Here is a 12,622-nt window from a genome sequence, read left to right as displayed (position 1 = left end):
CCACTGACCTGTGGGGATGTCTTAGCTACAAACAAACCAGCATCTCTTAGATCAGCGAGTTTGGGACTACTGGGGTCTGAACAGCTGCCATCTGTGAATCTTAAATGAAGTCTTAAGACTTATTTCTTCCTGCATTGCAATATTCTTAACAAAATAAACCTCAGGTGAATATGGACTCTCTTGTGCCTGTTTGCCCCCTCATTTTGCTTCAACCGTTTGTCCTTCCTTTTAAAGGAGACTTGCTTTTTTCAAAACATTTCATTTGAACCCCACCCCTACCCCATCCCAGGAGGGGACTGGGGTGGGAACCACGTGCTCAGGGAGATCAGGTGGCTTGTCCAGGGGACAAGGCCTCTCCCGTTAACCAGCGGAGAGGCCTGGCCGCACCCGGGACTTCTGAGTCCAGCCTGTGCCTCCAGGTGCCTTCCTGGCCGGAGGGCCCGGCACTGCAGGGCGGCCGTGCTGGGGATGGGGACATGATCGGCCACCCCAGAGAAGGCCCCAACCCTGAGGTTTTTTTTTGTTTTTTTTTTTTTTTTAATCCTGATCTGGCCTCTTTCTTGCTTTTAGAGCCTTGGATGTGAGGATGGTTTGCGAATAAGACTCTCACGCAGGTGTGATTCATGTTGTTGTCACTTTATTCTTTTTCTCTGTGGCCTGTCCAAGTTTGAAACAGTGCTGGGAACTTCTGGTGGTTAGTTCTCTTCCATCACCTGCAGGACACACGCAAGAGAACAGGCAGGTTAACCCAGCAGAGCAGAGAGCTGCGCGAGGCAGTGCGCCGGCCGGCTTTTCCTCCAGGCTCTGCGCTGCGCGGTCAGCCAGAGGCGGCCGGGGTGGCGCAGCGCTCGGCTCGCCCGAGGAGTTCTAGTTATCACAGCTTTCCGCCGGCCCGCGTGAGAACGCCTACAAATGATATGCTTTCTGACTCCATGGGTTTCGCAGAGGGTTCGAGAGCCCTGGACTTGTTAACAGGCACCGCGGTGTGCAGAGCGCTGCTGTAGCCTGTTTTGCGAGGGGGTTTAGCAGCTTTCTCCGAAACATGTTCACACGCCATCCATGACCCAGAGATGCTGCTGGATGGCTATAGCAGATGCTCAACGCGTGTGCAAGAATGCATGTCCCAGATGTCCCTGGCGGCCGTGTGGGGGTGGGAACCAGGAAGCAGGGGGAAGCTTCGTTCATTGTATTCACACTACGGGATATTGTGTAGCTGTTCAAGAGGATGCCATAAATATACTATGTGCTCACGTGTAAATGTGGTATGGTGTTAAGTGAAAAAACTAAGTTGCAGAGCAGTATGAAGAGGAAAATCCTATTTTGGGTTAGAAGACCGTGTGTATATGTGGACATAACGAAGTCCAGAAGACGGCACTGTTAGCAATGATGATCTCTGGGGCGGGGATGGAGTTGGAGATGTGAGACAAGGGGCACGTGTACATCCCCCCCCCTTTTTTTGGCATATTTTTTTACTTGATATACTCCTATATTCTTTTAATGTTTTTGTAAAGAGGATGTATTACCTTCTAAAGTAAAAATAAAAATAAAGTGGTGAATGCTGAAGACTCATGTGTTGCTGTCGTTCAGTGAACATTAGTTGAAAAGGTGACTGCCCTCGGCCACCTGCCTCCTGTCACTGTCCGGCTCTTGCCTTTCCACGGCAACCTCCTGCCCTGGACACCTGTCTGGGTTTGTCGGGGCTGGTGCTCCCAAGCGCCTGTGGGTGACGCCTGGCGTGCCGCTGGGCTGTGACTGCTGCAAGGTTTCACCAGCCTCTGGCAGCTGCCGGGCAGCCTCCACCAGGGGACAGCCGGTTGCTTGGTTCTGTCACTCCTGGAACCCGTGACGGGCATATGTGCCTGCCTGGCCGCTGTCCCGTGAACCCAGGACCTCCGCCTCGCTGCCTCCAAAGGCTTCCTTTCCCGTCGATCCCCTCGGACATCTGGCCATGCTTTCGGCTGTGGCGTCCTCTGTGGGGCTTGTGTCTGTCCCTGGGAACAGCTGACGCTGGGACAAACACTCAGGACAGTTGTCCTTGGCCTCTGCTCTGGGCCCTCAAGGTGCTGCCAGGACCAGCTGCCCGGGGACTCACGCAGCGGCTGGGGCTGGGAAAGATCCTGGGATGTGTCTGGGAAAAGTCCTCTGAGCATCCTTCCGTCCAGCCGGCCTTGGGCCAGGCTCCTTGGAAATGCTGGTGACGCTCTAACAGCCAGACTCCCATTTTCCTCTGCCAAAACGGAATTGTGCTTTCCTCCAATTTACCCACCACAACGCAACACAAAAACAAAACCCTGCCCATGAATAGCCACTCTGTTCTCGATTTTACACTTTTCTCCAGCAAACTTGCCTGGAATCTCTGGTGTCTGTGACACTTGTTGGCAAAGCGGTGCCAGCGGCAGACGGACGAGCAAGGAGCCGGCGAGTGTGAATGGGAGACGTGGAGGCGGCCACCTGCTTATTTTGACAGGGCCCGTCTGACGGCGCAGTTTTCCCCCTGTGACCACATGCTCATGGCTGCGGCTTCGTATTTGGTTTTATAACGGTGTCACTTGGAGTCGGTTGAATAGTTTTTGAAAATTAAAATAATGAAATCAGATGCCGGCCTCCCCTTCTGTGGGGCTTGGCCACAAACACCCGGCTCCCACTTGCTCTGGCTTCTAAACCCAGGGAGGAGTCCTGGTCTCGTTCAAGTCCCATTTCACAGAAGAGCAAACTGAGGCGGGGGTGATGCCAGAAGGTGGGTAAAAGTGCCCCTAATCTTCCTTCCCAGCAGCCATCACTAGGCACAATGCCTCCTCCTCCCATGCCCCAACATTCCCCAGTCCCACCTTTTTTTCCTTTTTTTGTTTTGTAATCCTCACCCGAGGATATTTTTCCCCATTGATTTTAGAGAGAGTTGAAGGGAGGGGGAGAGAGAGAAAGAGAAACATTGCTGTGAGAGAGACACATTGATTGGTTGCTTCCTGCACTTGCCCAGACCAGCGCCGGGGATTGAACCTGAAACGGAGGTATGTGCCCTTGACCAGAATCCAACCCAAGAGCCTTCAGTCCCAGGGCTGATGCTCTAACCACTGAGCAAACGCCATGGCCAGGTCCACCTTCCTTGTGTGACTCTTCCCTTTGGGGCTGCTTAGACCTGCTGCTGATTGTAACCCCCACTTCTTGCAAGATTGGTGCCAGTCTTTTAAAGAATAATTTTTATGGTCATTATTATAAACTAGAGGCCCGATGCATGAAATTTGTGCAAGAGTAGGCCTTCCTTCCCCCAGCTGCTGGCACTGGCTTCCCTCGCAGCTCTGGCTTCGTCCAGAAGGCCATTGGGAAGGACGTCTGGTCTAATTAGCATATTACCCTTTTATTGTTATAGAAGATGCATGTTCTTCGTTAAAATAGGAATTGAGCTGGTGTGGAAGCTTATGAGGCACTGGTTTTGAGCTGCCAGGAGACAGAGTCCCATTTGTCTGGCCTGTTCCCATCTAAAATGGAAAGTCCCGCATCCCAGGAAACCTCCAGTCCCGGCAGAGCGAGATGGTCGGCACCTACCGTCTGCGCTTGCGGATGCATGTAGCTAGGGGACCCTTTTGGGGGGGTAGTTCCCATGATGACGACTGTGGCGGGTCTCAGCCTATCAGGCTTTGGCCTTTGCAGATAAACACGCTGATAGCATAGGAAGGTGGGGTCTGGGCTTACACGCAGATAAGCAAACACAGAACACCCCACTAATCCTAAGGAACCCACTCTGAGTGCCTGAGGACTGTCCTTTGTTTTCCATCTGTACGTGCATTTTCACTCCACTTCATCCACTCAGACCTGGGTAACCGCTCAGGAGTTACCCAGGTCTGCAGCCTCCTCTAGGGGCTCCGGCCTGGCTCTCAGGAGGAAGGAGGGGGTTCTCAAACCCTAGATGGAGCCAGGTCAGAAGGGCAGGCCCATGGGGCCCGAGGTGCAGCCGGTTCTTACCGAATGGATCCAGTCAATGTAGTTGGAGACGCGGGTGAAGACGGAGGGCTTGTGGTAGTAGTTGCAGCCGAGGGAGGACCCGAAGCTGACCACGCCGTGCACCTCCCACTGGCCGTTGGCCTTCTGGCAGTTCAGGGGTCCTCCGGAGTCTCCCTGGGGAAGAGGGGCTCTGTCAGGAGGGCCTGGCAGCTTGGGCGGGTGCTGGGAGCGGGAGGGGCTGCCCCTAGAGACCCGGGTTCCCATGCTTGCAGAATGTTTATATTGTTCCAGCCCCTGTGGTCACAGCTCAAGGTGGCCCCATAATACCAACAAGAACGAACATTTATCCTTCCTGGGTGCCTGGACCTGAGCCAAGCACTTCCTACTCCTTATCTCACGGATCCTCACCGAAACCTATGTGGTGAGTGTTAGTATTCCCATTTCACTGACAGGAAATACTGAGGCCCCCAGAGGTGGTGACTTGCCTGAGGCTGTAAGTGAAGGAGCAGAGACTGCGACCCACAGTTAGAATGGCGGGCGCTCAGCCACCACCGGCCATCTCCACCCAGGATGAGGGACCTTGCCGGGGGCTGGTCTGCGTGGGGGCAGCGTGTAGGGCACCGTGTGATTGTCAGGACATGTGAAGCTCCCTGCTCTGCCCTCCCTCTGATACAAGGCCCACCCCATAGCAATTCCTTTCGGTTAGGACACTGTCTCTAGGAAGGCTCGGTGGCAGCTACCTTAAGGGGACACACTGGGCCATGAGTGCAATTAATTCAACAGATAAACCCGAAGTCACCTTAGAAAGGCCCTGGCCCAGAGCATACACCCCTTGGCTCCCTTCCGACACAGAGGACAGAATAAGAGAGATGACGGTGATGAGAGACCCCAGTGAGACGCAAGGAAGGACTTCCCAGCAGTGAGGGGGGCAGAGGGCAGATACTACAAGAAACATCTCAAACATCTTTTCTGGAGACGACAAGGACAAAGGTCAGGGACTGAAATGTCTGGAGCTGTTTCCAGTGCTTCTGCTAGCAGGCAGGGGACAGATTTTAGGACCCCCGAGAGCCTCTCCCCACCCCCAGCCCCATTTCATTGTGGAGGGGCCGCACCCCACTTTCTGTACTCACGTTGCAGCTGGAGATGATGCCATCACCGCCAGCACAGATCATGTTGGTCTTCACGGAGCTGCCCCACCAGTCAGGGCGGGAGCACGTGGCATAGTCCACAACCAGCAGCTTTCCCTGCTGCAGGATGTCAGGAGTAGCCCCGTTGGCTGATGAGACAAGAGAAGAGAGAAGGTGTTACAGGGACAAAGGGACTCCTGAGAATTAAGGAAGTAGTAGACACCTGCTGGGTTTCTGCCCAGCCTTTTTTTTTTCTGGTCACTCTGACTTCCCATCCATCCATGGTTGCAAGGGGAGCAGCCATGTTTGTTTATCCTGTGTCCTCACAGTTGATTGGTTAGTGTTCTGGCCACTGATGATTGGTTCAGGGGTGAACAGCTGACTCAACCTCAGCCAATGAGCTCCTTCCCTGGGAATTTGGGATTAGAACTCAGCAATCCCAGGCAGAGAGGTGGTAAACCTGGGAGCTGTTGGCAGTGGCTGCCATTTTCTTCTAGGGAGAGAAGAATGAAGTGGATCTACCAAGAAAGACATTTTGAGAGAGGGTTTCTGGAGTTTTTTAGTCTTCCAGCCCCTGATTTTATTCTGTTCCTGAAGCCTGGTTGTGTCTCTGCCTTTGGTTGAGACTGGCTGTTTTCATAGGCTTCTATCACTTACCTTAAATATAACAGTGAACCTCCTGGCATTTCGAGCCCCAGTTAGAAAAAAATATTCTAATGTGGTTAAGGTAGAGCTTTCCTAATGGCCCCTAATGATACTGTCACCATCACCTCCATTACTATTATTATTGCTACTTATGGCAAGGATTGATAGTATTATAATTCTACACCTGTGCTTTATTAGGCTTTGCAAAACATGCTAAACCTCACAGTAAATGTATTTTCCTGTATGACAGACGGGACTTTGAAGCTGAGAGGAGTTAAGCAGCTTGCCCAAGACCACTTGAATAAATCATTAACGTGTATAATGTTTCACAATGTATAAAGCACTGTCATCTCTCTCTTGTCATCTCTTTTAAGCTTGCCAACTGTATTTCTGTTTTGCCAGATGAGGAAACGGAGGCTGCAAAGTGGCTTGCCCGGGGTGACAGAGCTCACCCACCGAGCTGGGACTGAGAGGCAAACCTGTGGACCTTGGCTCTTGCATTCTGCCCCAGTGCTTTCTGGGTAAATGAACAAGAGGCCGTGCTTGTGACGCCTCCCCTGCTTCTCACTTCTGCGGAGTTTCCACGTGCCCTGGTTTTGCACAGTCCAGAGGGCGGCAGTAGTTTATTTGAGTGCACGTGTGTTGACGTACCTCTGGAGAAACACCTCACTTATACGAATGGGTTTAGGTCATTATGAAAAGGACACCACCTGCACGAGCCTTCCAGACCTCTGGTGACATGACGAGGGACAGGCAGGCCCTCTGTGTCTTGGGGCCTACCATCACTGGCCTTCTGACCTTGGAGTTCATGTCAAAAGGAGACTCACACGAAGCCAGGTCTGAGCAGTGAAGTCAGGTGGCACGTGGACGGGTAAGTCTGATGTGTGGGGAGGAGGGTGCAATGAGGGTCCAGGGAAGCCTGAGGTCACAGAGTGGATGCTGTTCTGGACTCCGGCCTGGGGCCACGCAGAGAAACTTCTTAGCCAGACGTCATGTGGTCACTAGTACCCACATTCTGTCATAGTGACAGTGACAACTGTCACACAGCACCTACTATGCGCCAAGCACTGTCCTACGTGCTTCCCATGGATTACCTCTTTCAGTCCCTGTGTTCCCAAGTCCCTGCGATGTGGGTGCTGCTATTATTTATTCCCATTTTACAGATGAGGAAACTGTGGTACGGAGAGGCTAAGTCATGTCCCCAAGGTCACAGAGCTAGCAAGTGGAGGAGCTGGGATTCGAACCCAGGCAGCCCGACTGCTTATCAGTCTGTGCTACCCTGCCCCTAGGCAGCCAGCATTTCTCCCGGACACCCTGGGATGAGAGTGCGGAGAGAGCCCCTGGTTGGACAAGGGTGACACTGCCTCCCTCCCTCCCAACCCTTGGGGCTCCCAGCCCCCACTTACTCTGCAGCCTTCCCCAGCCTGTGACGTAGCAGGTGTAGTTGTTGGGAAGGACTTTGCCGGCGGGAGGGAGGCAGCCCAGCTGGATCTTGTCACTCAGGGGGACAGAGCTGGCCAGTTTGAGCAGGGCAATGTCGTTCCTGGGCCGGAGAAGAGGGAGAGAGTGAAGAGAGGGCTGGCTGTGCCTGTCCTAATTTCATTTCTGGTCTGGCCCCCGCTGGACCATTGAGCCCCTCCCTGGCCAGCCTGACGGTGAGGCTTCCTTCTGCCAGGGCTGCGAGGGACTGGGGAGCAGCTGCCTTTAAACCCCAGGCTGCATTTTGTCTGTGGTGGAGCTTGGAGCCCTGTACCCCCTGAGAGCCTTTCGGGGATTATGTAGAACAGGAGGGGCAGGGAGGTTTTATCTTGCGATGTGCACTTGGATGGCTTAGTCATGGCTGCCTGCTGGGCTGTGTTGACAAGGATCCTGAGCTTCCGTCCAGCATCAGCGAGGACACATGTCCCGATTGCTTGGTGATGTCTGTCCTGACCTTCTACTTCCTGTGTTCAGTGAGCAAACAGCAGGAGATGCTCCAATGCAAAGGCCTTCTGCCCTTGCTCTGTGCTCTCCCGCCCGCCTTGCGTCTGCCCCCGGTTCGTCCCTACTCTCAGGCGCTTGAGCAGGTGCCTTTTCCACGATGGCTGCGATGGGCTCTCCCGGCCCATAGGCACTTGCTACGAGGTGATGCAGACGCTCCGGCCCTCAGGAGGTGGGGTCTGGGCTTCTCCCCCCTGGATTGAGAGGGGGCCCGGGGCCTGTGATGTGGAGGAAGTGATACCAGGTGACATCTGAGACTAGGACGTGAGAAGAGATGCAGCTTTCGTCTGGTCCTTGGAACCCGGCCTCCACCACGAAGAAGCCAGGCCACACGGAGAGGCCACGTGTGGAGGATCCGGACACCAGTCCCAGCCAGCAGGGGCATCGACCCCCAAGGGCGAGGGAGGAAGCTTTGTACATGATGCAGCTAACCCCTAAAGCAGCGAACTATGCGCCTCCGCTGGGCCTGCCCCTTGAGAGCAGGAACCGGGGATGGGGGAGAGGTTGGGGGGGAGGGGAGTGCGTGGTCGATTCTGCAGGGGACCTTTTCCTTCCTCACTTCCTCCTCCTCACCTTCCCCAGGCAGTCTGGGCCACCCCCCCCCCCCCCGCTCCAGGCCGCTTTCTAAGTGCTTTACATACAGTATCTCATTTAATCCTCACAACAACCGCAGAGGCAGGTCCTGTTACTCTCCGCCTTTTAGCGAAGAGGAAACCGAGGCGCAGAAAAGCTGAGGAACCCAGGCGGGGTCACGCAGTCATCATTCCCACTGAGCCACCAGGCTCCAGAAGCTCAATTCCTAACCATTGCCCCGCACTGCCCCACGGCCACACGCATGCCCTGAGCTCCCTGCGACCTGGCACGGCGGCCTGTGCCTCCGTGCGTCCCACACCCAGAGTCCGGTGTCCAGCACGGCATGGCACATGGGGGGTCAGTAAAGCCTTAGGGTGGGCATAGGACGGCATCTGGTCATCTGAGAGGAAAAGGAGGGATAATGACTGTGGGCCTTGGAGAGCTCAGAGACCCCTGTCACCTGCCTGTGTCATTACCCCCAGGCTGCCCCCGCAGGCTCTCAGGGTCTCTTTGAAAGTGTAAAAGGCCTGTAAGGAGGGGTACAGGGTGGGGGAGGGCAGGAGACACTGTGTCCTACTCCACTGAACAGTCATGGAGCCTGCAGACCCGTCCCTGTGTCCCCAGGGATTGGCATGGAATCCATACCTTGTCAGTGAGTGCCCAGGTGGATGGGGCATCTGCCGGCTTCACTGGCAGGAGACCTGGGGGGCCCTGATAGTCGTGGCCTCTCCCTCCCCCAATTCACATCCTCATGCCAGGCATCTTTGGGGTTGGCTCTACTTCTAAAGGTCATATAAAGGTCAGAGCTTTTCGCCCCTCCCTACAGGAGCAAAGGAGGGGGTGCCTTCTGGGAGACACCCTCCTGTCTGTGCCCCTGCCGCCCCCGCCCCCAAGTGCGCCCAGATAGGAGGTACCCTTTGGAGAGCTGGCTGGAGTTCCAGTCCTTGTGCACCACGATCTTGGAGACCTTGACGGCCAGAGAGCCACGCTCGTCCACGGAGAGGCTGTGGCGGCCCACCACCACACGATAGGTCCTGGAGGAGCTGGAAGAAGAGAGGCGAGCAGAGAGGGTTAGCTCCTGGCTGTCTGGTCCTCTCCCCCACCTCCCCCATGGGCAGGGACATCCCAATGCACAGTCTCCAGAAGCCTGGCTTTGGATAACGCTGGGATGGGCCCAAGGATGCCACTAGTTGGCACTTGGGAATTTTTCTTCCCTGGGGCAATTGGTTAGTTATAGTAAAACATAATGACTTTACTATCTAATAAAAGAGTAATGTGCAAATTGACCATACCTCCGCTACACCCACAAGCCACGCCTACCAGCTAATCAGGAGTGAGTATGCAAATTAACCCAACCAAGATGGCTGTGGTCACAGAGAGAGCAGGAGGCTTGAGTTGCCCCCAGCGATGGAGGAAGCCAAGCTTTCCGCCCGCTCTGGCCTACCTTGGCCTCTGCTCAAGGCTACAAAGTTTCAATTATAGAAGATAAATAAATCCCAACAAAAATGGCAGCAGCCATGGAGCTGGAGAGAGCAGGAGGCCTGAGTTGCCCCCGGCGATGGAGGAAGCTAAGTTTTCCACCTGCCTGGCTTGCCTTGGCCTCCGCTCAAGGCTATAAAGTTTCAATTATAGAAGATAAATAAATCCCAACAAAAATGGCTGCGGCCACAGAGCAAGCAGGAGGTTTGGCTCTGCTCAAGGGTACAAAGTTTCAATTATAGAAGATAAATAAATCCCAGACACCAGGGCCTCCGCTTGGGTCGCTGGGGGTCGTGGCTGTCCTGCAAACCACCACAGGCCCCATGCCCCAAGGGAACCCCCCCCTGATCCGGGACACCCTTCAGGGCAAACCAGCTGGCCCCCACCTGTGTACCAGGCCTCTATCCTATCTAATCCTATTTAATAAAAGAATAATATGCAAATTGACCATCACTCCAACACACAAGATGGCTGCCCCATGTGGTCAAAGATCCTGCCCCCATGTGGACACAAGATGGCCGCCACAAGATGGCCAGCAGGGGAGGGCAGTTGGGAGGGACCAGTCCTGCAAGGGAGGGCAGTTGGGGGCGATCAAGCCTGCAGGGGAGGGCAGTTAGGGGTGACCAGGCCTGCAGGGGAGGGCAGTTAGGGGTGAACAGGCCTGCAGGGGAGGGCAGTTAGGGGTGACCAGGGCTGCAGGGGAGGGCAGTTAGGGGCAAACAGGCTGGCAGGGGAGCAGTTAGGCATCAATCAGGCTGGCAGGGGAGTGGTTAGGGGGTGATCAGGCTGGCAGGCAGAAGTGGTTAGGGGCAATCAGGCAGGCAGGCAGGTGAGCAGTTGGGAGCCAGCAGTCCTGGATTGTGAGAGGGCAGTCAGACATCCCTTGAGGGGTCCCAGATTGGAGAGGGTGCAGGCTGGGCTGAGGGACACACACCCCTGTGCACGAATTTCGTGCACCAGGCCTCTAGTTTCTTGGCCAGGCAAGAGGATATTTGCAAGGCTCCTTTATATGGGAGGTTCCGGGCATTGGGGCTGAACTCTCGGAGATGAATGCTGGCTGCGGGGTGAGCCGCTGGGTGTCTGGGAACAGCACTTACCTGATGCAGTGGGCAGCCGTCAGGACCCAGTTTTGGGCTATCAGGGTCCCTCCGCAGGTGTGGCGCCACTGGCCATTGTTGCTGAACTGCAGGGAGACCTGGGGAGAAGCATGGGCACTCTGGTAGCTGAAAGAACAGGGCCTCCTGCTCGTCAGCGTCCCACCCCCACCCCTGAGAGCAGGGTGAGGGCCAGGTGAGCCAGGCACTCATCTCAGGTGCGAAGTGTAAGGGGCACCAAGAAACTCAGGAATCGGGATCAATCACATTTTAATGCAACATTAAAAAATGAAATGAACACAAAATATCCATGTTTCTTCTTTGCCCAGACCCTCCAGTGGAAAATCCAGATCTGTATAAAGGCCTACAAAGCTCTACATGACCGCCCTCACCTCATCGGCTCCCATTCTTCTCTGCTCCAGCCACACCGACCTCTGGGGCATGGAAAAATACACCGAGCCCACTCTGCCCCAGGGCCTTTGCACTTGCTGTTCCTCCTGCCTGGAATATTCTTCTCCCTGGTATTAGCATCGTTTTCTCCTTCACTTCCTACAGGTGTGTGGTCAAGGTTATCCCTCCGGTCCTAGCTGGTTTGGCTCCATGGATAGAACCATCGGCCTGCAGACTGGAGGGTCCTGGGTTCAATTCCAGTCAAGGGCACATGCTCGGGTTGTGGGCTCGATCCCCAGTGGGGGGCGTGCAGAAGGCAGCTGATCAGTGATTCTCTCTCATCTTTGATGTTTCTATCTCTCTCTCCCTCTCCCTTCCTTTCTGAAATCAATAAAAATATATATTTTAAAAAAGGTTATCCTCTCCAGGAAACCTCTATGACCACCCTGCACATGTGTATGTGCACACTCATGTCCCCACACTACATGCGCTTATGGACACACATATGTGTGGGTAGTTGGATGGGGTGGTTCCTCATTGCAGCTGGAGAAGGTACCCCTTCCTCTCCCCCTCCAAGGTTGACCAAGGCCACAGAAATGTATTTTATTGGTGAATTTTCTCATCGGTGCCAGTGCAACAGACCCCATGGTGGAGGGCACAGGGGTGGTGTGAGGTGGTGCGGGCAGGGAGGGAAGAAGTGGAGTGCGGGCCACTCACCTGCCAGGGCCAGCTGTTGGGCCTCACATCTTCACCGCCAACCACCCTGGGCAGATGGGGCAGGTAAGTGGGGAGCCCACAGCTGAGAGCTGTGCAAAGAGAAAGGGTTGTGAGTCCAGGAAGCAGTGACCCTGATAGTCTCACCTACGCTTGCTGCTTTCCCCAACTCCAGAGAGAAAATCCTGTTCTAGAGGGATCCCGAGAGGCCATCGAGTCCTGCCCTTGGCTGCATGCCTTTGGAATGTCACTGCAGCTTTCTTACAACCAGAGGACCGAGCCCCGTGTGGGCAGGGGAGTCCCGTCCCCAATCCCACCAGGGGGCTGGGAAAGTGCCTCTGGGTGGCGGGGCTTACCTCCAGCCACCAGTGCAGACAGCAGCAGGGCCCTGATCATGGTGAGTCCGTAGGAATCCTGGACGTGGCCGGGGCCCCGGCTTTATGAGCGGTCTTATCGGCCAGAGATAGACGAAGAGTGCACAGGTGGGGATTTTCTCAAAGCCCAGTGGAAAATAGGGCCCGTGTTCAAATATTGTTTTTCCATTTTCTCCCATCGGTCACCCTGGAAAGACTTTGAAAAAAGATGCCAGAGGTGGATGTTGAAATACGGGTTCAACCTGCCTTCAAGAGATGGTGTTATGTGCCGGGGAAGAAGATGGGTTGTTGGTGCTTGGAGGTGAGT

The 12,622-nt window shown here is 54.8% G+C and overlaps 1 protein-coding gene across 1 annotated transcript; it reads right to left on the bottom strand.

Annotated features, from left to right (window-relative positions):
• Positions 1-570: 570 nt before the first annotated feature.
• Positions 571-12,337, bottom strand: LOC103292033 (chymotrypsin-like elastase family member 2A). The gene is made up of 8 exons (XM_008148196.3): positions 12,298-12,337; positions 11,945-12,033; positions 10,841-10,938; positions 9,179-9,307; positions 7,118-7,254; positions 5,070-5,215; positions 3,961-4,113; positions 571-713 (listed from the first exon to the last, which is right to left on the bottom strand). Exons 1-8 carry the CDS (start codon positions 12,335-12,337, stop codon positions 696-698), a joined length of 810 nt encoding a protein of 269 aa, XP_008146418.2. The 3' UTR covers positions 571-695.
• Between the last annotated feature and the right edge of the window lie 285 nt (positions 12,338-12,622).

This window comes from Eptesicus fuscus, chromosome 9, assembly GCF_027574615.1.
Source record: "Eptesicus fuscus isolate TK198812 chromosome 9, DD_ASM_mEF_20220401, whole genome shotgun sequence".
Classification (NCBI taxonomy): domain Eukaryota; kingdom Metazoa; phylum Chordata; class Mammalia; order Chiroptera; family Vespertilionidae; genus Eptesicus; species Eptesicus fuscus.
This window is presented reverse-complemented; position numbering and strand designations above follow the sequence as displayed.

Excerpts from the sequence above, each read along its gene's own strand:
- LOC103292033 (XM_008148196.3), bottom strand. The coding sequence starts at position 12,337 with ATGATCAGGGCCCTGCTGCTGTCTGCACTGGTGGCTGGAG. Across the intron at positions 7,255-9,178 it reads TCCAGCCAGCTCTCCAAAGG|GAACGACATTGCCCTGCTCA; the intron begins GTACCTCCTATC and ends TCTCCGGCCCAG. Across the intron at positions 4,114-5,069 it reads GCATCATCTCCAGCTGCAAC|GGAGACTCCGGAGGACCCCT; the intron begins GTGAGTACAGAA and ends CCTCTTCCCCAG.